Source organism: Poeciliopsis prolifica, unplaced genomic scaffold, assembly GCF_027474105.1.
Source record: "Poeciliopsis prolifica strain line A6 unplaced genomic scaffold, Auburn_PproV2 SCAFFOLD005, whole genome shotgun sequence".
Lineage (NCBI taxonomy): Eukaryota > Metazoa > Chordata > Actinopteri > Cyprinodontiformes > Poeciliidae > Poeciliopsis > Poeciliopsis prolifica.
Genome location: NW_026562380.1, coordinates 4,726,616 through 4,751,800, shown reverse-complemented (window position 1 = coordinate 4,751,800; position 25,185 = coordinate 4,726,616). Strand labels below are relative to the sequence as shown.

At 36.5% G+C, this 25,185-nt stretch overlaps 1 protein-coding gene across 1 annotated transcript in view; it reads right to left on the bottom strand.

Moving 5' to 3' along the window:
* Positions 1–25,185, bottom strand: part of macrod2 (mono-ADP ribosylhydrolase 2) — a 443,628-nt gene that overhangs the window by 259,930 nt on the left and 158,513 nt on the right. The window contains exon 5 of the mRNA XM_055030012.1: positions 10,477–10,593. Coding sequence (XP_054885987.1) covers positions 10,477–10,593 — 117 coding nt within the window. The remainder of the gene's footprint in view (positions 1–10,476; positions 10,594–25,185) is intronic.

Here is a 25,185-nt window from a genome sequence, read left to right as displayed (position 1 = left end):
ACTCCAACCAAGGGAAAAGCAGAGTAAAATGATCAATGTGGAGAGAAATAGAGACCGGTTTTCTCTGATAAACAATTCTAGGAAGCAGATAAGTTCCCATTGATGTCCCACAGTGATTTCATGTTAAAAAAGCTAAAATAATTCTATAAAAAGCAAGACTTGAGATCCTCTTTTAGACATTTGTGCTTTCATCAGTTTAATTCTTTTAGTTTTAACTCAAAAAAGCAAGCCTTTCAGTCAATTAAGCAATGACTACATGGGAAAAATTCTTAGCAAATATAAAGTTGAGTCAAAATAACAATAAACAAAATATTATATAATCATGTATTTTAAACATTAAAAAAATGTTTATTTTATATTGTAGTTATGGACTTTTATGAATTATGGACAAAGGCACACATAAAAAATGTTAAAATGTCACATATTCTAATTTGATTATGTATAATTTTTTGGAAACATTCCTCTACATGCACTTTTTAAAATATTGGTCTGGATGCTATAATTGTCCAGTGGACGGTCTTGAAATATCAATATCAGGATAACTGATTCAAACCAAAACAATTGGTTTCCGTAAGTTATATTCAATACATTTAAAAAAACTTCTTCAATCACTGCAATTTCAAGATTGTATTATCAATAAAATTAAATCCATTTAATAGTTTAACATATTTTTGTTCATCTTGCAAAAAAATATATATATGTATTGTCTAAATTGGACATTGTTCAACTTTGGACTCATTGAGTTCAGGCTTCCTACTCCTTGGTAAGCCAATTTTAATACTTTCTTACACCTCACAGTTAGCTCAATAATGAATATTTATGATGTATTTTTAGCAAAATACAGTTTTCAAGTGAAACCTTGTTAAATATACACTTATTTCTATTCATAAAATGTGAATAACATAAGGGTGTTTTTATTGTACTTTTCCAGACATACAAAAAAACAACCTGCTGCCTTCAATGCTTAACCTAAGATGTTTCAGGTTTCTAAGTGATCCGAAATAAAAAAAAAAATATTTTTCTCACAAAAACATTTCCTCTCCAGAAATGTTCTTATGTAGTTACTTTAACAGTAGAGATTATATGTCACTTTAGCCAAACTTGCAGAAAAAGAAGTCTTCAAACAACTTGACACCACAATAAATGAGTGGGTGAAGAAATCACAGAATCCAGATAGAGTCTAAGAAAGCCTGCATTGGCCCCTGTCTGGTGAATGGAGTGGGCATGAAGAGACGTGGTGACATTTATGACGTGGGTGCTAACGGTGAGCAGTGGAGAACATGTTGACTTTGTACAATGTATATGGTTGTGACTGCAGTAGCAGCCCAGGCTAATTTATTTTAACTACAATGAGGGATTTATTTAACTTAGGCAATGAATTCAAAATGAGAGGAAAAAAACATCTAGTAACAGTAGCACAGTATCTGGATATGATCCAATGGTTTTAAGTCTTCAATTGTAACACAATAAGGCTAAAAATTATGACTTTATGCACATGTGAATCTCAAATCAAAATATACTTCAGAAGTTTATTTACAGTATTTTAGTAAATTAGGTAAGTGAAACATATAGACTCACAAAAAGTTATCTAAGAATTAACCAAGATCAATGGAAAAATTATTTAAAAAAAAAAAGTCTACTGAGAACTATGTCCATAAAGGGCATATAAACATGGTGTACCATTTGCATGAATAAATACATAAATCTGGTGTGACATGGGAGCTATCAAACTGAAGGTCTGCTGATGGAAGACCAGGTTGCTCTAACAGCAGCTTTTAACTCCAGCTGCACCCCCCCCACACAAATACCAAAACCTCAATGACCTTTGCTTCAAAACCCCCTGATTAGCCTCATTTCACAACTGAAGAGGGCCCAGAAATGCTGTGGTGCGGGTCAGTTGTATGATCAGCTTTTACAATGGAAAAGACAAAATAGCGCACCGTACTGCACCAACCCATGAAGTACCAAGCAAATATTGCTAAAATCACTGTTGCTATGGATCCATGCAATATATGTGCTAAGGTTTTGCATTGAATTACTATGGCAAACTTTTCTAATTTACTTGGGTCCACCTGTAGGTACTGATGTTGAATAACTTTTGATCTTTTCTACAGTTTTTGGTTCGCTGAGAAAAGATTTCTTAGGATGTTCAAATGACACTATAAAACTGAGTTGAAATGTCAGCAACTTTGCTGCTGAACAAAACTATTTTTTTTCTAGTAAAGTTCAACCCAAATAAACAAATTACGAGCTCTTTGATAGACCTATAAAAATGTCAGCCATGCTGTGTTTAAAGGGTGTAGGGTACCTCAAATAAGCGCAACAGACTGATATTGTTCTTGTGTGTAATTTAATCAGAACGTGCTGTATGTCACTTTCTAATAGTGGGTACTTTGCTGTGATTTATCTGTGTTTGCTGAGTGGAGAGAGAACAGACGGCCTGGTCTCTTAGATTAACTAGGGCATGGGAAAGATTCCTCATGCACTATCAGGGAGGAAAATTTATCACGAGCAGATGATTAGTATTATTAGCACAGGTGCAGTTACAGTAAACACCAGAGATTCCCATTTCGTCCTGAATGCGAGCAGCTGATAAAGAAGCATGTGAACTGAATTGGGGAGTGAGTCCCAAAGGTGTTTTATCTAACTATGACCCTATAAATTCTACTTGCAACAACATCACCTTTTTGTGAGAAAAAAATAATGAACTGAAAGGTACTTGCCTATTTAGTTCAAGAATTAAATGGAGTTTTACACAGTCCCCTGATCCAAAAAATTACCTAAACCAGAAATATCTGATGAAATAAAGCACAATTACAAATCATGGTCTCCATGTACTTGATTTGCATATGCACACTACTCATAATTTCTCTATTTTTGGGCCAACCATAAAGAACATTTACCCCTAGAGCCTCATTGACACAATTTAAAGGTAGCCACAGAGGTTCAGTAAGTGTCTGTGAATTAAATTTTAGACTTTGAAACCTTGTGAGGCAGATGGTTTTAATGTAAGGTGAAAATTATGAAATAAATACTTAAATGTAACTTACAAAGAAACTTAACCCTCCTGTTATGTTCGTTTCTGAGGTACAGCAAAAATATTCCTGGGTCAATTTGACCCGCAGAGTGTTTAATTAGATCCAAGTCAGTTTTTTGCACTGATTCTTGCCATTTTGCCTTTTACTACTTTCAGTTTGCACCTAAAAAAAACAAGCCAACCAGTTTGTAGTTGTGTCATTGTTCTATTTTTCATAGAGTATTTTACAGAATTATAGCCAGTAATATTATTAATTTAGTAATCTAGTATTGGATTATAAAATCTCAACTATCTAATTTAGTTCTGTTTTCAGAATGTTTATAATTTCACCTCTTTTCCATTTATTTTGGTATTGATGTCTATTTGAGCCAACTGACAATATTATGAATAATAAAGTGACCGACACTTAGTATATAAAATTCTTTAAGACACATAAATTTGTTTAAAATAATTTAGTACAACACACGTAGTTATTTTAAATTAAGGGTTGTTGAAGTGCGAAAAGAATGTTGAATTTCACATTTTGTTTTTTTCTCTAAACATTTATTCATGCAAATAATCTCAATGCTGATTTATGATGCTGAAAATAGACGTTATTATGGTACATATGTGCTAGAAATAATAAAATATATAAGAATATTTCCTCAATATTACTTCAGTATTATAACGCAAATACTTTATATACCACCCTGTTCTATTTATCTGTATTTTAATTCCTGGTAGACATTAATTGGAGTCTCAAAGCAACAACTGTTGGTTGTTAAAGGTGTAAACAAGGTCTCTAAGGTGTGTATGAATTGACACGTTTACGTTGACGTGATTTACCCATTAAATTTAGTTTGCCAGTGTCTTGAAAACACAGACCATAGGAGCTGCCCTGCTGCGAATTACCACAGGAAAAATAAAATTTATCGTGCAACAACTTTCCAAGAACACAAGGCTTCTTCAAAATACATAATGCTACAAGAAAGAAATGGAGGAGTTGTGTATAGTTCTAGCAAGCCTGAGTACAAAGAAGAGCAAAGAAGTTATTGTGGAGACAAATTGCCAGCTGAGTGTGCTAAAAACAGTTAGTATTTGTTTTAGATAAGGCAATCAAACATCTCGTAGCTTTTCAATGCTGCAAGGAGAAGATTTTGTCTTCAAAGTATCAGAATGGGAGAGTGGGGGAGGTTGAGAGGGAGATGAGGGTGGGGGTTGGGGGTACAATACACCAAAGGCTTAAATCTAAAACCTTACAGCTTGCACAAGTCAGAGAAAAAAATAGCTCCACATGAATCCCGATGATTTTTTTTCTCCAGAAGAGTAGGAAACTAGAATAAAATGGTAGATTCATTCTTGTTTCATCCACAAACCTATTATTAGTCTAATGTTCACAAATAATTAACAGACTGAAATGGAAAGAGTCCAATGTTAATGACAGCAACTTGATAAAACAAAATCCTGGCCTCTCTGTTTCATTTAAAAATATGATTCATTATTTAAAGCATACACTTTGAGCTCAGAGAATAATGAGTTGTGGGTGGGGTGAGGCAAAACAATAAACACCACAAACGTTTTGAACTGCCAATCTCAAGTTGCCCAAGGGAGGAAAACAAAACTGGGTGAAATACTTTGGATCAAAAATGGGGAGTTAAACGGCCCAGATCCAACTTGGAGCATTAAGTTTCTCACTCAGGCCTTTATCTTGAACCCTAAATACACCATAGGTCTACTGTGACAGCTTGGGCTTAAATGTGAGAGCTCAGATTAACCTACAAGGTCTTTGCTAAACACTATTAGTGTGGACATGTGGACCGGCATATTAATGATATAATTCAGGCTTTTTCTATGTTGACACATCTCCTGCTCAGATGTGTCACACATTTAACAAAAAAACTTGAATGAAAAATAAGAAAAAACCTCCAGAAATGCTAACGTTTCCTTTACAGAGACTTACTAAATTTTCATGAAAAAAACGAGAGATGGAGTCAGTATTTAACCTTTTGTTTAATTTCCCTTCATATCAATATTATGAGTAATTTCAAGGAGTAAGTTAAATGGTCATTAGAGCTGCATTCAGAAGCTCTAATTCTTCTGAACCACAAAGGCTAGTAGTCATTAGTTTAATTAATTTAGAGCTTTTAGTAATTTAAACATTGAAGTGAATAGGCATCATAAAATCTTAATTTACTCTTAAGAGGAATGAATACCACAACTTTGAAACAATTGTAGATTTTCTTGAAGCCGAAAGGCTTCATAGTTAAACATATAATATAAGCTCAAACCACCGCTAATAGTTAAATTTTTCTTTGCAATATGCACCAATATGACAGATCCTTCTTTAGCCAATGTTAAAGTTTTGGAAGGTTATTAATATCTTTTTTACAGAATTGGAAAAGGAACATTCACTTAACATTTGCAAGAAATATGCAAGTACATGTAATAGAGACTGTGCATATAGTTTTGATACTGAATAAAAGACAAAACAGCTTTTGTTCTTAAAGATAATTGAAGACATTTAGATAATTATGTCATGACAGATAATAAATAAGATTCTAAAATGAATACATTATTCCATAACCAGAGTAAGTTTCTAACTGCTGCAGGATGTTTTACTTTGCAGAGAACATTTCAGAAATGTTCAGAGTTGAAAGTTAATAGGCATCCATGACTACTTGCAACCAGTTCAGTGAGAGGATGAATATTCTTTCCTCTGTGTCACAGCAGAGTCATACAAGTTCAAGATCCAGCAGTATTCTCGAGTTCAACCAAATGTTCACCACTAAGTGGTGCATACTGACAAGTACCATTCAGGAGGAAATGGTACCACTACTTAACAGGAACACAATTTTCCATCTCCACTGCATAGGAACACTTTATTGACCAAAAACACATTCGCACATACATTTTATATTTTATTTTTTGTTTTATTATTTCAAAGGTGAAGGAAATGTAAGAACAAGAAAATTACGTCAAAGTCGTACTTGTAATCAAAGTAATTGATAATTCCCCAAAGGTAAATTTTTATTGAGCTAATTGCAGAAGCTATAAAAGAAAAAAAATACTGATTTGAGGCTTTTGCAGTTTTTTTTTTGGGACTGATGAAAACATTACGATCAGGCTTTGGTCAAAAGACTCCATTAGATCAGAGGGGCCCTGTGGGACTGAATGCAAATTTAGCAGGATTAGTGCGGCTTCCTCTTACCAATAGCCAGAAAGAGAACAGACTAAAAATTGCCTGACTAGCCAACACCCATTCAGACACAGACATTACCGGTTTTAAGATCCACTCAAAATGAGTGAGAATATTGATTACAAAAGGGCAAAAAAGGTGAATAAAAGATAGTTATCTTTCCCCAAAATAGTTTCTCTTCCAAGTTGACTTCCACAAATGCATCAATGCATCAGGAAGATGCCATTCAATTGGTTACATAACCAAAGACTCTTAATCTAAAACAAAGATAATGTAAATAAATGCAAAATACATAGTGCTACACATGAAATGCAGAATAAATAACTTCTTACCAAAAACATCACATACATATTCCAGTAATGTATAATTAGGAGCCAGTTTTCAAAACTTATCAATGAAGACAGTGTTGAAGACGTAAGCCCATATAAATATTTCATTTAGTGATTTTTTTAGGCGTGAGCCACAGCATCGATAATGAAGGAATAATGAAGCAATAAAGTGCATATCCACATAAGTGGCTCCAATTGCTACACTTGACCACTAACAGATGACTAACCATCCAACAACAGGACAAATAGTCAAACTCTTTTCCAGATTGATATAGCAGACATTGTTTTTTGAAGTCTTTTTGCTATGGTAGGAGAGTAATTACCGTCATTGATTAATAGTCCAGGGCTGGCTCTAAAATAATAAGCTGCATATGTCTGTAGCCTGCTTAAAGGAAAGTCTCATTTTGTCACTGGGATTCGCAGCCTAAACTGCTTCAGTGAGATGTAATGAAGAGTAATTTTCTTGTCTTTAGAGGTGGGGGGTGGAGGCAGAAAAGATGGGCTGGGTTACCAGGTCATTTTCCACTGCCTCTGCACGTCAAACCTCAAAATAAGGAGAAGTCTGTTTTGAGATCAGCTACTAAGTTCGATATGGAGAGAAACTTGCTTTTGAGGATGCAGGAAAACAGGTTTATTATTCATCAGTTGTTTAATCTGCAGGAGTGAAATTGGAATTTTAAATTTTTAACAAAAATAAACTGGACCAGCATAACCATTGTTCAATTAAATACAGGTGACATTTTCAAAATTACAGCACAGAAAAAGACTACAAGAAGATGATAAATTTCAATATTCATGGCAAAAATGCATTTTGTAACCTTTGATGCACTTTTAGAGTTATTTTGGAGGGTCGGCTATCTCTGAAAAGATTCACTCCTGTTCAGTGAGTTCCTATTTTTGAATGATGGTTCTCAATTTCAGTTTGAGCCTTTTTCATACTTACAAGTTTTTTTAGTTTTATAAAATACATCAAAGGCATTAATGGGTACAGAATGATATCAGCTCTTTTTTCATTAGCTGGATTGTTGGACTCTATTTTCTTAGAAAGTTGTATTTTTTAAGATTATCTTTGTTTCACAACAGTTAGCAAATAATATACTTCTATTAAAGTACATAGGTTCAGTGGATCTTTTTCTATTCTTATAAGTCTGAAAGTGATTTCCAATAATCAAAACAGGTTTAGAAATTTTGTGTTTTTTTTGTTTATTTACTCATTCCAGTGGTGAGGGGGTGAACAGTCTAGTATTTCAGCTTTCATGCACTCAACAGATAGTTGTTTCCAGTCAAGACAATTTTACATTGTGCACGTAGGTGGAACAAAAATGTCAAAAAGAGAATTTAATTAATCAAGAAAAAAGAAATCAGTGGGTAGATAATAAGAACTGGAGTGTTTACAAAGCAAAGCGAAGTGTTTGACAGTTTCCAAGAACAGAAGAGTGACAACGGTGATGTTGGCGGTGATCTGAGTTGGAAGACGCTCTCTCCATCAGAGTAAAGACACTAAATAAGATCAATTTAAATACAACTTTCAACAAGGTAACCTGCATAGAGGAGCTGTTCTGTTTGGAAATAATTACAACAACAACAGCCAATGATTGCTACCATGTGACACAGGAGGTTATTAAATTGTCATGGTGCAAGCAGCTTCAGAGCTGAACACACTTGAACTGGCTGCCCAAAGCACCCTCTCACAGTTTTTCTGCTCCATTTGTTTGACATCTTTACAACATAGCATATTAACACAACCTAATTTCATCTGAGCCTCAATATCTTCTCTTGGCTGTCTCTCAGAAATCCTTCAGGGTTAGGTTAGGACTGCTGGGACATTTGTCTCGACCGAATTACACCCAGTGACACTTCTCGTAAAAGAAATAAGCATATGACAAAGTTTAAAATGTGACATAATGAAGGACATTTGCCAAGAGAAAAGGGAAGTCTGTTTAGGATGACACGAGAAACAAACGAGGTCAACAGACTGGATAAATTAATAAAAATACAGTTGAATTTCTGTTGTGGTATTTTTATCTGTTTGTAGACTAAATCAGGTATGAAGAATCAATCAAATTAAGTAGCTAATAGCTCATGCCTTACCTTTGTACATGAACAAAAACTCCAGTCTACCACAAGCTCCAACTACATTAATTATCCTTAAATTACATTAATTTGGATTAAAGTAGTTACTGCAAATAACTACTTACATACATACATTAAAACAGTTTTTCTTCCCTGAACTTGACAAAAACAGCTTCAAACTTCACAGATGCAATAAAAACAGTTAGCAAGACCAATATACTTCCAAAGTTTCTTCAAAAATACAGATATGTTGTGCTCAGGAATTAATGCAAAAATAACATTCATGAATGGCTGGGGTCAACTTCATCTGAAAGTGGTATTAAGCATCAGACAGTTGAAGTGTCTACTGTGGGCAGAGGATTTAGCATTCAAGACCTTTATAAAGATTGAGTTTTTGTGTTTCACAAGAAAGACAACAAAGTTCTAAAGTCAGACTCCAGGATAGTATGATTTCAATAAGTAGAACTGATTTTTTTTAAAATAAAGGTTACTTGTCAGCTTTTAGAATCAGATAGCTGAACAATCTTTAAACCAACAAGCACATCAAAATCAGCCTTTTAATTGTTTATTCAAAGCAGATTAGTAACTTTCAAACAGAATTTTATAACATAAAAAGCCTCATTAAAACGGAAATGTTCTGCCATTTACATCATTTGGAACAGCACAGAATGACTTCCAATTGTAAACAGAAAACTGATTTCCTGACAAAGAAAAACTTTTCTACTGAGAATTGTTTAAATCGATGTGTGGGCACTCATTGGGAACATAGAAGAACAGTGCTGAGTACACAATGATGCTGCTATGAAGGAAAGAACTGTAAACATTATGACACAACTGCAATTCTGCCTTCAAAAAAAGGAACAATCAAAGACTAAGTAGCTAGAACAAAAGCAATTCAACCGCCATAGTTGAGACCACCTTGGGCACCCAGAACACCTCAGAACCCGCATGTTTGAGATCAGGAGGTAAGAAAATAAAGTGATTTCAACTTTTTTTTTTTTTTAACCCACTAATAGTACATGGAATTAGCTACATTGAATCATTAAAACAATATAAATACAATAAATATGCAGCTAAAGGGAGCCATTTTTTTCTTGGTGTCTGAGCAAAAAAAATGACAATTTAAACTAGAAAATTCCTGAAGAAATTTAACCGGGGCCAGCGTTCTGATGCTGAAAATAAGCATCAATGCTAAGCTTAGCTAAAAAGTTACAAAGTAGCATGTGGAGAATCACAAGAATGTTGACTAACATGGACTTGCACCATTCAGTATGTTAGTGAGTGGCGTTTAAAGGATAGAGGACATGTCAGTGGTGTCTCAAAAGAATAGGGAAAAATATATAATATCCATACATTTTCAAATGTGTGAACCCATAAGTCTGAAACTTATGAGTTCGCACAGCTGTAAACTGTCTGAAACAACTATTTTCTACTATTTGTGTGTTCAATGTGTTGCATATCTATGCCTGAGTTTAGTTCTGTACATAACACCATAATGTTTGGCATTTTCTGGTTGTGCTCAGTTGCCTTTATTCTTTCTTCACCATCATTGTGAGCAATGAACCAGAATATAAAAGTTAGCGGGCTAGCAGTTAATTTTATTGAAAAGATAAAAAGGTGTACAAATGATCACATATGCAATTTAAAAGCAGGTTCTTCATTTCAAATATTTTCAAATTAAAGCTTTTAGGCGAATTGTACGGAACAGTCTAATATTCCACTGTTTACCAATAAAAGCTATTGTTCTCCAATCATTAGCCCTCAGAGGTAGAAGATTTGATTAGAGAACATTTCCGCAAGGCACCACCACACACATTACAGAGCAATCACAAAAAAAGAGGGAAATAATTACTGATACTCACATCTTGCAGGGAGATCATAACCGCAGGTGATCTTGGCTTTGCCGGTTTCACAGCCATTTAGTGAGTGACACTCATCATACAGACAGAACCCTGCCGCTTTGTGTATGCAGCCGTCAACTGAAACACACACAAAAAAATAAGGTAAGGCCTACCTGAGGAGAAAAATGCAAGACCTGCAGATCCACATATCTCAGACACGCTGGGATAAGTAGTTCTGAGTCCTTTATCATTTGAAAAAAAGATCTTACTGCATGCTGAACATTTTAAGGCTGAATCTAGTAACTATATTTGTATGTGTTAAAATGTTCTCAAGTTTTCTTTCCTATAGGGATACTAGCTCTGCTATGGTGAGCTGTGCCTGTTGCTGGTAAATATTGACAACCTTTGAAATGAAATTAGATGGGCCAAGATCTAATAACCCCCTAGCGTAGGGTGAAAATGAGACCGTTCTTTCTGTAATCTCTCTCCTCTGTCAACAGCAATATAGAATTGGATCATTAATTTTATTTTCTCCCTTGATCCTTGCAGTGAGCCTTGCATGATTTGGATCTATGTTGTGGACCTGTCATGCTCTGTGTTGATGTGTGTCCTAGTTCTTTGGAGACCCCAGGTCTCCCACCCCCCTTAAAGGTTTTAATTTTATCAGGTTAAGGACACGATACACTTGATTGATGGCACATCTTACGCAAGAAGGCAGAGAGATAGAAATCCACATTATCTGTCTCTGAAAGCCTGACATCCCTCCAACAGCATGTTATCAATCACACTGAAATATCATAAAATCCTCCTCAAGTTGTCCTGTAGAAATCCTCGAGAGCTATTAGAAGATAACCGAGGAAGGAAGAAGAAGAAGAAGAAGAAAAAGAAGAAAACATGGACAGATCTGTTTTTTTTTGGGCTGGTTTTTATTTGGATTTGACCACTGGTGGAATCATATATCCCAGATTTCCTCCAACCAATGCTAGTAAGGGACTCAAAACGTCTGCAGCATTGCTCAGGGGAAAAAAAACAAAAACATTTGACTCTAATCAGTATCTTCATCTGTAACACAATAATCCTTCATGGTAACACCCGGAAAAGAAAATAGAAAAATTCCCCAGACATCTATTTTGCTTCACATTATGAACACAGACAAAGGCTCTTATTGATGAGGGATGGTCCACTTTAGAGTTCCTTTCAACTTCCTTGGGATGAGTCAACGACAACAGCTGGGCGGGACATTTTCTACTTCTATCAATCAACTTTAATGGACTGAGGGACAGGCAGCTGACAAAGACAAATCCTGATGGCTTTTCAAAGAAGTAACATGACTCTGACAGCAATGTGGATACGCGACGAGATCGCTGCAGTGAGAATAAATGCTGCTTAACACAACACAGAGCGGGCTTAAGGACTGGCATTTTTATGAAGCATACAACATTGTCCATGATCGTCAGCCACTCTATTGCATCACAAATGGTACCTAAAGTCTCAAAAAAAGGAAATGCTGAAAGGAAAAAGAGAAAGCGTACTAAAAACTCTGCATGCTCTACAGGCTTTTGAATGTAAGTTTTTATGCTTCGAGATAAATCATGGAAAGGCCGTTTCGCTTGGAACCATACAAAACACCTTTTACAATGACAGGAAGTTATTGTAAAACCTACTTATGATATATACTCTCAACTATGGCATAACATAACACTTGTTTTCTATGTGAAATTACACTGTTTTGGAAATGATAAAAATAATCCAAATTATGGTAATATCATGGCTTATTACTACAAATAATTTTGCACACAGAGAGGTTAATTACATGTTATATATACATTTATAAAGGTGCTTCTCTGTATTTCAGAATATAATTGAAATAATTTTCTCATAATCCAACTGAAAAACAAGTAAACTCATCTAGATTCCAGGTACTCAGACACCGTTGAACAGTCCAAAAACATGATTAATTGGTCTCTCCAAATTACCCTTAGTCATGAGCGTGTGTGTGTATGTGTGGATTTTTGTCCTGTGTGTAACCTTACTGCCCTGTGATGGACGGGTGACATGTTCTCCCTCCACTCAGCTTTCCATCAATATGTCTGGATACAGCACTCTAAAGAGCCAGTTTCTGTAGCAATGACCTTTTCCAGCCTATCCTCCTTATGCAAGGTGCCAATGACTGGTTGTCTGCTGGACAACTGTCAAGTCAGCAGTCTTTCCCATAACTATCAAGGAGAAACAAATTTTTGAAAGATTTATTTTTATTTTGTTTAATTGAGGCATTTATTAAGACAAATGTTTAAAATGTTTTATATCACTCTTTATAACATGTACATGTTGCAAAAAGTCATGAGTTTACACTGTGTGCCTCTGTTTGATGGAGACTCACTGCAGTTGCCCACAAGATGATAGAGCCTGAAATGGTAAAGGTCATGTGTAGCGGTGAAAGCACATAGAAACAGAAAAATAACACTGAAAAAAAGTTAAATTTCTAAAAATCAACAAAGGGTTTGACAAAGTTTTACTCTTTTTATTTTTTTGTTCACTCTTTTTGACAACCCTCTGCATACTTCCATTCATTATTTGCAAGCATGGTTGAAATCTAACCAATAACTACCTCAGAGACATTGCCAAAATAAAACGATGTAGGGTTCAGTGTTTCATCTCTGTTCCTGAAGAAAGAAATTGCAGATAATAGTGGGGAGCTTTCTTTTCACTGCTCCTCCTGTCCACCATGGTTGCATAAGCGACTCTCTCTGATGCCTCTGTGTGTGTCACTGCTGTCTAGTTGCAGCGAGCCCCTAAAAGCCTACAAATTTGTTCACAGTGCCTGGAAACAGAGAAAGATGCTGAACTGATCTGGCTGCTGGCCAGAATCTCAGAAAGTAGAGCTACAGATTTAATTTACCTGCTTTACTGGTGGAATAAAACAGATGCATTGTGGGTAATAGGTGTGTTTATCATCTTTGTGACTGAGGAAGACAAAGCGAAGAGCAAGGAAACAGAGGCAGAGATAGGTTTCAAAATGCACTTTGTAATTTTGAATTTAATATCTTGAGAACACTCTGCATGAAACAATCCAAACTTGATTGTGAATGCATTTTTTGTGTGTCCATTACGTAGGCAACTAAAAGCAGATCTGAGTTCCCATAAGTGGAGATATGACCCACATGCAATTTGACCATCAATTTATTTTCTCATTTAAGTTGGATCTCAGAGATATTCCCTGCAGATTTCTACATTAGATGCCTGCAACATTACAAAGGCAGCCTCAGATTCTCATTAGGTAAAGATTACATTTACATCTGCTGCAGAAAGAGGGACAGGTCCTTCCCTTTCTGTTTAGGAGTAAACACTGTGGTTCTGAAAATAGGACTAACTAGTAATATTCAAAAATGTAGAAATACACTCTTATGTGACAGATGTATGGGTATATTAGAATAGCAAAATAATAAAAGATCTTGCTATACTAAAATGGCAAGATATATTTCAATGTGAAATCTGTCGTATGATTCAGTAGCTGTCAGAATTTGTGTCTAAGTTGATCTAAGTTATTATATTCTAATTAGGATAATGCAATAATAACAACAACAACAACAACAACAATAATAATAATAATACTATCATCCTTAATAAGAAGGCAAGTGCATTAATCTTTACACCCTTATGACACTCTTATTTGTATTATAAGAGTGATATTTATATTATTTATATTATTCGGAAGGGAAACAGTTCTGGAGTTCTTTTGTGTTGATGGCTAATAAATACTAAAAGAGCTTGCACTAATTTTATCTTTTTTTTTGCAAGAAAACATTAAAGGTACTCAGAATTCAAGAAGATATGTATGCACTGTGGGAATGTCACGACTTAATAACTTATAGATTTTAATGATGTTAAAGATGGGACTTGTTAGACTAAAGGGCTATTTAGTGGATCATTCTAGACAGATTACAAATTTTACAAGACAAAGTTTATAAATTGTGCAGCCTTTGCTTTACTTGTTAAAGCATTTAGGAGTAGCAGTGTGGCTTTTCTCTTGGCCATAAAATAGTGGATCACATTTTTACCCTTACAGAGTTGTGGAGGACAGTGTGTGAGTTTGGTTGATGTGGTTCTAAAAAAACACCATACTCCTGCAACTCCTGCGGTGTTGCAGGAGTATGGTGTCCTGGACATGATGTTAAGGGCTATTCAGTCCTTATATAGCCCCATTAGTGGCAAAGCAAACCCTGCTGATCCTGGGGCAAAGATAGGATCTTAAGGCATAGAGTTAGAGCAGTGGGATGGATTGAGTTTGAACCTCAGGGTCTAAACATTGCTTTTAGAACCAGCGGTGTTGATGTTGTTCTTGGTGTTTGAAGAGCCAGATGTGAAGCAGGATAGAGAGATTCCTCTCATTCTGAGGCCATGATTGTCAACCAGAAAAATGTGGATACCACCTTTCCAAATTGGGGACACCCTGTCTCCAGGAGATCAAATATCTTGTTCACAAATTCAACAGACAGATCGGGGTTTGTCCGTGATATTGTGGGCAGTGCACTGGTCTGTCAAGGTAAAAAAAATGTTCTGGGCTAAAAGAGATAATTCTTTTCAAATAAATAGTGCTTAAACCGTTCCTTGTTGCTGCAAACCCAGAAACATTTGTCATTTCGAGAGTCAGATGCTCCATACAAGTTGGCATTATGTGTTTAATGAAGTTCGACTCATTAGTAGCCCCATGTGTTTGAGCTGTTTTGAAAGGACTCCTTAAAGCAATTATGCCTGTGTCCTTACCTAATTTTAATTTGAAACCAAAATCACATCCAAATGTTAAATTACCATCCCACAGATGCACCTGTTTCACATCCCTGAAAGACTATCAAAGCTGCCTCCTTCTCTCTTATCCCTGCTTTCAGACTGATACACATGTCATATCCCAAGATGAACATGTGCTCATCTCTGTAATGCACAAACACAGGTGAAAGGTGCCATATTTCAACTTCCATTAAGGCTTCTTCACAGAGGACATTTCATTTAACAGGCTTAATATTCAGGTGGCAGCATCTGCCTCTGCCGAGCCCACTGCTGGGCCTTCTCAGCCCCCGCTGAAAAATATCACAGCTAATACCTCATCTATCTCTTCTTGCAGCCTGCCTCTGCTTTAGGCTGGGCCTATATGGGACAAAACATTTATTCATCTTCTCTGAGTGCCTTGCTCACAGAAACTTCCCAGAGCAGCTACTCCAGCAAGTCCACGCGGCTAATGAAGATAACTCTGAGAAGAGGCCGGACAGCATCCTTCTGAACACATAATGGGAACAAGGAGAGAGACAGAGGGGGAGACATATTGAGGAAGACAAAGGAGATGAGTGTGTGTGTATAAGTGTGTGTATCAGTCTAAAGCAGTCTGAATTAGTTACTCAGCTGTAACCTTGGCTCCAGCCATTGTTGAAGACACCTCTGCCTTGTCCTCTCAGGGCTCAGTTCCCACATGCATTGAGGGACTCAGCAAAAGCTCTGCTAACTCTCCCCGGGCTTCTGTGAGGCAGCCCAAAAAACCAAAAGCTTTCTATCACTCCCTCAGACACAATGAATACCTGCTCTGCTCTCATTACAATACCCTGCTTTTCAGAAATAGTGTCAGCAGCAATTTTCTCTCCTAATTATTTTTCCTCTCCTCTGAGGGTTGGGTTCAGGACTGGAGCCAGAAGAGGCGGCACGGTACGGGCAAAACAGAAGGGGGAGAGTGAGCTGGATTTATACCCAACAGCGATATGAGGGAGTCAGAAAAGCAGTCGCTAATCCAACAGAAGGGAATAACAAGGTATATCTAAACTATAACCTGCATGACTCAGTGCGTGGGCAAGGTCAAGTCATCATACAGAGCTTCGGCAATATACCGAAACTTTTATCAATACTTTTCCTCACAAAGTTGTTTTTACACAAAGGAAACACAATCCTGAAACTATTGAGCCTTTCTATTGCTTCGTACCCATTTCTCTGTAGTATCCATGGCAACAACATATTTCCCTCTTCCTTCACAGCACTTTCAGAGCTGAACGCAGATCAAAGCCTCTCCCCTACATTCCACCTCTGTGATTTACGACACTGTTTTCTATTCAACTAATTTCACTCAAGGAGATGACGACATGGATTAGCAGCTAATCAAGTGCCAATCAGAGATCTGGTTTAGTTAAATGTCAGGCAGAGTATGGTCAAGCCTTTGTGGTTATTTCCATGTGATGCTGGATTATGTGTCCTAATCACAGCAATTTTGGATGTAACAGAAGCCCAAGCTTTCTCTCCACTGTAACCGAGTTCCCAAGACAGGAATATTAATCTCAATTTTACCTGTAATGCGCAGGTAAACAAGAAATGTGAGCTAATGGCATGCCAGCGGGATAGTCATAGATGTTAGTCACCAAAGCGATATAAAAAAACCCCAGCTTACTTGGCTCGAAATTCTCCTGTCACTGTAATGTAAGAAGGAGCCAGAGTGAATGACACTACAACAGGTTCCCAGAGGAAACTTTTCTGTTAGTGTTGTCGCCATTCAGCCCACGCTGAGGGACATTTCAGAAAAGATTGGGAGAATTTTCAGTGTAACAATAAAAATAGCATGGTTGCAACTCTAACTCAAGTATATGCTTGGATATATATGCATGAAATGTGAACAGCCTTGCAATGCAGATGCTTTACTGATCTTACTACACAGAAGTATGGAACAAATAACTAAAATAAGTTTAATATTTACATTTTAAAAGCAAATGAGCATATTTGAACATGAGAGAAATATGTGGACAGAAATTGGAGAAAAGAGCACTCAAGCAGGAAATTGTTTATTTAGTAAGAGTGCAGCAATTTTAAAATGGGACACTATTTTTTGTCAAAGTGATATTTGTCTCATTAACTTTTAACTTATCATGATTCCATCTGGTTATGTTTGTTTTACAGGTCCTGGGTGTGACTTTGATTGCCTTTAGCTCAAACCTTTTCAGATCTACACTCACTGGCCTTTTTATGATGAACACAGAGCCAGTATTTAGTTGGACCAGTTTGACTGAGAACTGGTTGAATTCTTTATGGCATAGATCAATGGTGTCTTAATTATTCCACAGAGATTTTTCTAAATACTGAAACTAAGCTTTGAGATTTGACACATGTTCCATTATCCTTCTGGAAGAAGCCATCAAAAGATGGCACGCTTTGGTTATTATGGGATAAACATTGTCAGCAATAATGCTTAGAATCTGTGGCAATGTAGCAGAAGTTGTAAAAAAAATATTCATCACAGTTTTATCAATACTTGACATTTAATTGTCAAGTATTAGCTATTTAAGACATATGTGTTCTAATGTGTAAATATAAAAAATTAGCTATTTCAACAGATAGTTTCCACATGACACCGCACATCCAAATGCTCTGTTTCCATAGTACAGAAACTGTATTCAATTTCCTAACAGAACAGCGATGGTTGGATATTGTTGAACTGAAGGGTGAAAAAACAAAGACGTTAAAACAGTAAAGAGAAGTTTTCATTCCAATTTGTGAAAGAGAACAATCTTTGCTATTTAAGCACTGAGTGTCTGTTATTATCTACTTAATTCTCACCTTATTTTCATCCATCTTATTACCCCTCTATACCTAAACATTATTCAATGTACATTACAGCGTCATATAGCAGCAACAGAACAGGGTAGAGTGTAACTCGCCTCACTTTAATAAACTACAGACCTGAACAGTGTGAACAGTGTGTTTCCCCTTTGTCAGTCAGTACAGCAAAATTAAAATTCAGACCACTGAGACCCCAAACAGAATAAAGTAACAATGGATGGAAAAGGACTGAGTGAATGCACTTAGTAAAACAAAATAAAAATACAACATAAAAATGTCAGTGATGAGATAAAAAATAGTTGTAGAAAGTACTTTGACAATAGAATGTTGTTTATAAGATTTTCTAGCAGTTATGTAATATTATTTGATAGTGGGTTGTGTACTCATAAAAAAATGACTTGACTTTTACATATTTGCTTGAGAGTAATCATCCTTGCATTGATAAAACTGAAAGACAGAGAAACCACATTGCTCAAAAATCTGAGGTCTGATTTATTAGTGCAACACATTTTTCATGCTGTTGTTCCAGGGCCATAAAGAAATCCCAGGTTAGGTTACCACCGCTCATCTGCAGACTGACAGCTGTGGACGACTCGGTGCCAAACCCCAGACGTGTTGGACACCCAGGGACAACAGTTACGGCTGTGGTCTTTATTTAAGGTTTTGTTTTTGTTTGGGTTAACAGAGTCACTCTCTGTCCAAATATAAGACACGGCTATTTGTATTTTGTTACCTGGTAAGGGTGTAATTGCTTTGCAAACATAGAAAGGCTGGGAACAATTTATTTCGGCAGTTCAAACCCAGTATTACATAGTTATCAAACTGATTTTTCTTTTCTCTAATTTAGCAACTCTGCATTAAAATAAACCTATATATTTACAACTCGGAGACTCAACTCTGAAAAACATACTCCGAATGGCCTTCAAGCCAACTTGAATTCCTCAGTCATAAATATATGTAATATATCACAGCAAAGATATACTATCTATAGCAAATATTCTAAAATAAATGCACCTGCCCTCTGCCTTCAACTGAGCTTTTATAATAAAAAGACAGGCATGATGTCTGCGGACAGAAAATGTGACCAGTAAAAGCACACCAAAATGTATTCAGAGAGAAACCCAAGACTCCATTTGTGTCATTTGAAGTCACTTTCAGAGTCCTGTTTCAGAAAATGTGAACAAAGCTTACAGAGTGCCTCTCTTGCTGATAGAAATCCACCATTTGTGTCCTCTGTTGCTCTGACTGGGTCTCAAAGCCTTTCATTTCTGAGTGTGAGGTTCACTAATAATCTGAGATAAACACAAACCTTCTTTTACAGCTTCCTCTTGCTCCTTCAATATCACACTCATTTTTCACCTTTGACTCCTCATCCACTTCCTTATTACAAACAAGCACTCCGCCACTGAGGCTATTATCGCCTCGTCTCCCAGGTTGGATTACCTTTGGCACTATGCTTTGCTTGTGCTGTTATGGCAGAGGATGGGAGAGTGGGGTTGAGGACAGTATAGACTGAATGGTATGGCTGTGATGTTGGCTTTGAAGATTCCAAAAATGCAGCATCCTCCCATTATTGACCAAAAAAGTCTGGATAACACAAACAAAATGAATATTCACAAGTCATAAACAAAAAAGTATACAAGTAATAAGGAGCTACTTTCAAACACTTTTGCCATGTTGCAACCACAGTCTGCAATGTAATTCATTATAATTTTATGTTATAGGCAAACACAAAGCATTGTGATGATGGTATAGTGAAGAAAGTAATGCACAGTTTTTAAAATTGTACATATAAAAATCTGTATTCAGCCCCAGTTATTTCTTTGAAGAACTATCTTTATCCCCAGTTAGTCTACCAAGTTTTTGTGATCTCTAGGAGCTTTAGAGATGTAGAGAATGACATTTTGGCCAAATCATTTACACAAAATTGCTCAAAATGATTCAGGCAAGATGAAGAGTATTTGTTAAGATCTATTTTCAAAACAGAAAGTTCAAAATGATCTCATGTGACCAGATCATCTAGTTCCACTTGCTGTGTCTTCTACACACTCGCCACAAACATCAAGCAAGCAGATCTTATGGCTTCAGATAACAACTGCTTTCAATTTCATACCCATCCATGAAGGCCAGATTTTTAGACTCCAAGACTAAAAGCTGTCCTGTTGACAGATTCTCTCACTTGAGCTGTGAACTTCGACAGCTTTTCCAGCGTTATTGTGGGCCTCTTGGTTTCTTTTCTGATTTACGCTCTACTTCCAGTTGTGCTCTACTCTTTCCATGTTGAGATGAAGGGCTGGACATTGATCTGTTAGATGCTGAAAGCTTGGGATATTGTTTCATACCCAATCCTGGATTATTCTTTTCCACATTTTTATCCCTAAGATGTCTGTTGGCTTTTTGGTCGTAATGATGCTGATTGTTCACTAATGATTTTCCACAAACGTTTAGAAACGTCACAAAACGTCTGGATTTATAATGAAATAAAATTTCACATTAGGTAATGTCTGAAGGAAAATGGTCGCACTGAATTTTAATTAGCTGTTTCAGTTTTATGATGGCCAAATACAAATGTGTGCAACATTTACAGATTTTTATTTAAAAAGAAAAAGAACAAAAATAGATATTGTTCATCCATTTCAGTTGTGCATGACATTCTGCTGATTTGTTACATAAAATATCACAAAAATGACATTGAAATCCATAACAGCAACATAAAAAAAGAGAGGTTTGAGAAGTAGAAATATTTCATAATGCACTATTTTACAACATCAACTTCAATCAAAAGCAGACATTTTCAGGATCAATGCTATTTTTTTCTCACAATGGCTGAGCAAGAGTGTGACCTACAGTGATAAAGGTCCAATAAGGTGTACACAATTCCAGGTGGCCTCAATCAAACCAAAAGGTGTAACAACCTCTAAGAAGGCTGCAGAGCTTTTGAAACACCAAAGTTGCTAAAGTGTGATCCATGATAAATCAAAGTTATAGTTGAAAGTCGTGAGATTGTACAAAAAAATTAAAGCTGAAGAAAACATTATCTACAAACTGTATGTAAAGATATTTAGGGCTCAGAGTTGTTCAGACAAGACTACAAAACAATTAAATGTCAAGATTTACAATATCTACAGACAAAGTTTTAAAAGGTGTTATGCACTGATGAAATAAGATCAAGTTTCAACCAGGGTAAATTAATTAACCTTCTGCCAATTTCAGGATTCATACTTTATGGAGTAGATACAGAAAAAGTAAATGACAGTAAAATAAAAATGCACTCTTAACATAGGAGTACACACTATCACATGTATCTAATGCTTTACTGCCCAGTAAAGGCTTCATAAATGGGAGAGTAATGCTAAAATTTTGGGTCCTTCTGAAGAATGGGACTAACAAAAGAGAAAGTCAGTCCACTTCTTTGAGACTGCTGTATTTGTTCCCACAATTAAATTAATCCTCTCAAACACAACTTATCCGTTCACTGAGCACACAGTGTTGACTGGCAGTCTGTATTTGCTCAAACACATTTCAAGTCCTCCTTGGATTCCTGTGAGGAATCACAGCAGTTTTGAACAAATTGAAATATGATTACCACAAACAATGTGACATGACAACTAATCCCCAATAGCATAGGATGCTGAAACCATAAAGTGCCCTCATACAGGAAGAAGTGTTTTATGCTATGGATATATTATACATGTGGCCTATCAATATTAATGCTTCTCATCTCAGAGGGTCGGTCTGAATTTCAAATTAAATCCCACTTTAACACTGGTCAACACCATGTGTGATTTACTTCCATGAAGATTAAACCTTTAGACTATTTACTCTTAAAATTGTTGCAGAAACTATAATAGTGTTTTAGCAAGCAAAAAGCATTCCTGAGAGAAAGGCCTATCTGGAATCAATAATACAAATGCGCATTTTCCTGCAGACATAATTAAATGTCGCCTGCTGAAGAAATTGCCCTCTTTTAGATGTTAGGCTAATAAGGGACACATTAATGTTGAGAAAACATGGCTAGAAAACACAGCCCCCGAGCAGATCCTGGCCAATTTCATCATAAATTACTTCCCTGCACAAAGTTCATCTTTTGAGATACCCAAGAGAGCCAGCTGCTTGATGGTAAAGGATGATTTTTCTAAGAACAACCTGGCTAGAGGTGAGAGTTGGAACAGAAGCACTTTGTTGAAAGAAGGCAGTTCTCTGAGAAGCACAACAGCAGACAGGACTAGACAAATGCATGTAATTACAGAGCAATCTGAATGGCCAGCTTTAAGGCTGTTGAAGAGAGAAAACAAGCATGGTGCTGCTTTGGCCCCTTGGATCTCCAAGCCAAACTCTCTGGCACGTTTGTAATTGAGGAAATGAAGAAAGATGGAGATTTTCAATAAAAGGCCACTGCTTTGAATTAGAATGCATAAACAGCTGTTGCCATTATGCATGGCTTTTTGGGTTTGCTGATGCAAGGCACTTCTTCAGAAAAGCCTACAGCCATGTACAACACATTAACATTTGTAAAGCAGCATAAGATGCATGCCAAATTCATAGAGAGTAGCAGAGTGAAAAGGTCATCATAGTTTTGTTTCCCTTGATTGTTAATTTTGATGTACTTTACATGTGAAAGTGCGGGATGTGGATTTTTGAATTCCTATTCAGGTTTCCCTACTGAAAAATTTGCAAATGGCTACAAAAATAGCTCAATGTATACAATTTATCTCATAATGAGGCAGCCTTTCCAAATTTCCGGCAAAAGATTTATAATCCCAAGCACAAATGCTGTCTGTACAGATGTTAAAGTCCAAAGTTCACTTCCACTTTGAATGTGCTGTTCTGAAATGATATTGAGCTACTCGATGCCTGGTGACTGTAATATTCTTAACATCTCTGTAATTCAAAGAAAGCAAACAAAAAGGAAAAGGTTCTCTGGGACCAGAGTTTGTGATCTTTCCTCAGTAAATTATCTAATGGGTTTGGACAACTTTCCTGCACAATACTGCTAGGTGCTATTTATTAATTGAGTCTTTGTTAGCACAGGGGAGATTAAGCTTCTACAGCTGCCCACTGAAACATCAAGCTTGAGCCAGCTGTGAGTCGCAAATCAAACATTTCTCACACAAAGGCAAACCAGCAAAACATACAGCACTCAACTTTAAAGAAACACCAAGCTCAGTATGAAATGCCCTGCTGCGATCAATATGTTGGTAAATATTGAGTACAACAGCTGACAATGGTAGTTAAATAAAATAAGATACGACTTATTTTTTTCTGCTCATACCTGCAGAGCTTCATGTGGCAGATGAAAATGCTACAGATGCTTTTCTCTCTGACAAATGTACAGAGAGAAAAAATTCCTTTCCCTCGCTCTTTCTCAGTATGTTTCATCTCTGGTTAATGAGAATGAAACCCAACAGTGTCACAAAAATCCAGAAAAAAGACAGACTACATAGCCAAAATCAAGAAAAACAAAAAAGGATATACGAGAAAAATCTCTCATCTCTTGCCTTATATCAATCAGACACACATGGAAGCTTGCATCTGTAATAGCTGATTTCATCCAAATGTAAGTAGATTTTTTTTTCTTAAAGCACATTTAAAAAACTAATTTGTTTCACCAAAGTCCTGTATAGTATTAAAATAGATCAAACCAAGACATAAATAACAATAAAATATACAAAATAAAGAAAAAAAAAAGTTATAAAACATTACACAAAGACTGAAATGACAACACAAACAGATTCAAAACTAACTTATACTATTTCCAAAACCACTGATAAGTGTATTTCTTAAGAGAACCACAGGAAGAAGCCTGTCTAATATTTAATGGCAAGTTGCTCTATAAATTTGGATCCATGACTGAAAAGACTCTATCCCTGCTGAGCTTCCTCCTAGTTCTTGGTACAACCAACAAAAGCTGGTCTTGCTGATCTAGGGGCCTGTGGTGAGAGTATGGAGGAGCAAAACCATTAGGCTATTTCAAAGTCAAAAGAAGGATTTCAATTATTTAATACACCTGCAGCTACTGAGGAGAAGACAACATGGGTTTGCGTTCAGGTGTATTGATTAAATAGACAACACTATTCCGAACAAGACTAAGCTGTGAAAGGCATGAAATTAAAATTTTATGGAAGAAAAAGACATGCAGAGAAAATCTAAATCTACAGTGAGTGTTACTGATTTAACAAAAAAGTTTAACTGGCAGCTTTAACTTCAAATTAAATAGCTAAAATAAACATAAAAAAACAACTTTTCTAAAAATGCATCAGAAATCGAGTTGATCTTTTTGTGGCTGAAATATGATCCATCTCTCTACTCCCTGTTGTTCATGAAGTGTCTGGCTGTGCCTCTCAATGCAGTAAGAAAGCCCAGAGCAGACCTCTAGGCTTCCCCTCAGCTCTCCAGATCATCAGTTAAAGCTCATCACTGCCTCCACTTGTAAAGGCTCTGTGTGGTCACAGCTTAACCGGTGGCCCCGTCCTGGCTTCCCGATGCGAGACTCCTCGCTACAGAGCCAAGGATTAACAGAAATGGGGCTTTTATAATTATACCGTCATGATTCCAGGCCATTTCCTGCTGGTCCTTTTAATTAAGTAGATAATTTTTCTCTAGGGAAGATCAGCTTTGAAATACTTACCGGCTATTTGAATAGTGGCCTTTTCTAAAGAAAAAAACAAAAACTCATGAATCATCACTATCATTTTGCTCTGAGAAGACAAATAAAGTCATATTTTTGGCCTCCCCAGAAAGCAATGCGATGGAAACAAATGGCTTTCAGTAGGAATATGTTAATGAGAGTGTAGAAACATTTTCTTTACTTCCTCCCCCTCAGTCACACCGATGACTGTAAAAGCAGCCCTATCTGTGAAGGGTGGAGATGAATCTTTGAGGGTAATAGGGTCTTCTGTCACTCATGCCTTTGTGAGTGACACTGACAAGTCTAATAATGAGGGAGACGGCTGGTCGCCCTTCCATTCAAGCGTTTCACTGGGGAGGCCTATCCCTGCTGTCCAGCAGTCAGTAGTCACACGCCCATGCAGCACCCACCTTGCTTTAAAGTGGTTTTATCATTCAAATGGAACACTATAATGGCCTCCTCAGTGACAGCATGCGGAGAGCTGCTTGTTCACAGCTTGGCTGGTTGCCCATTAATTT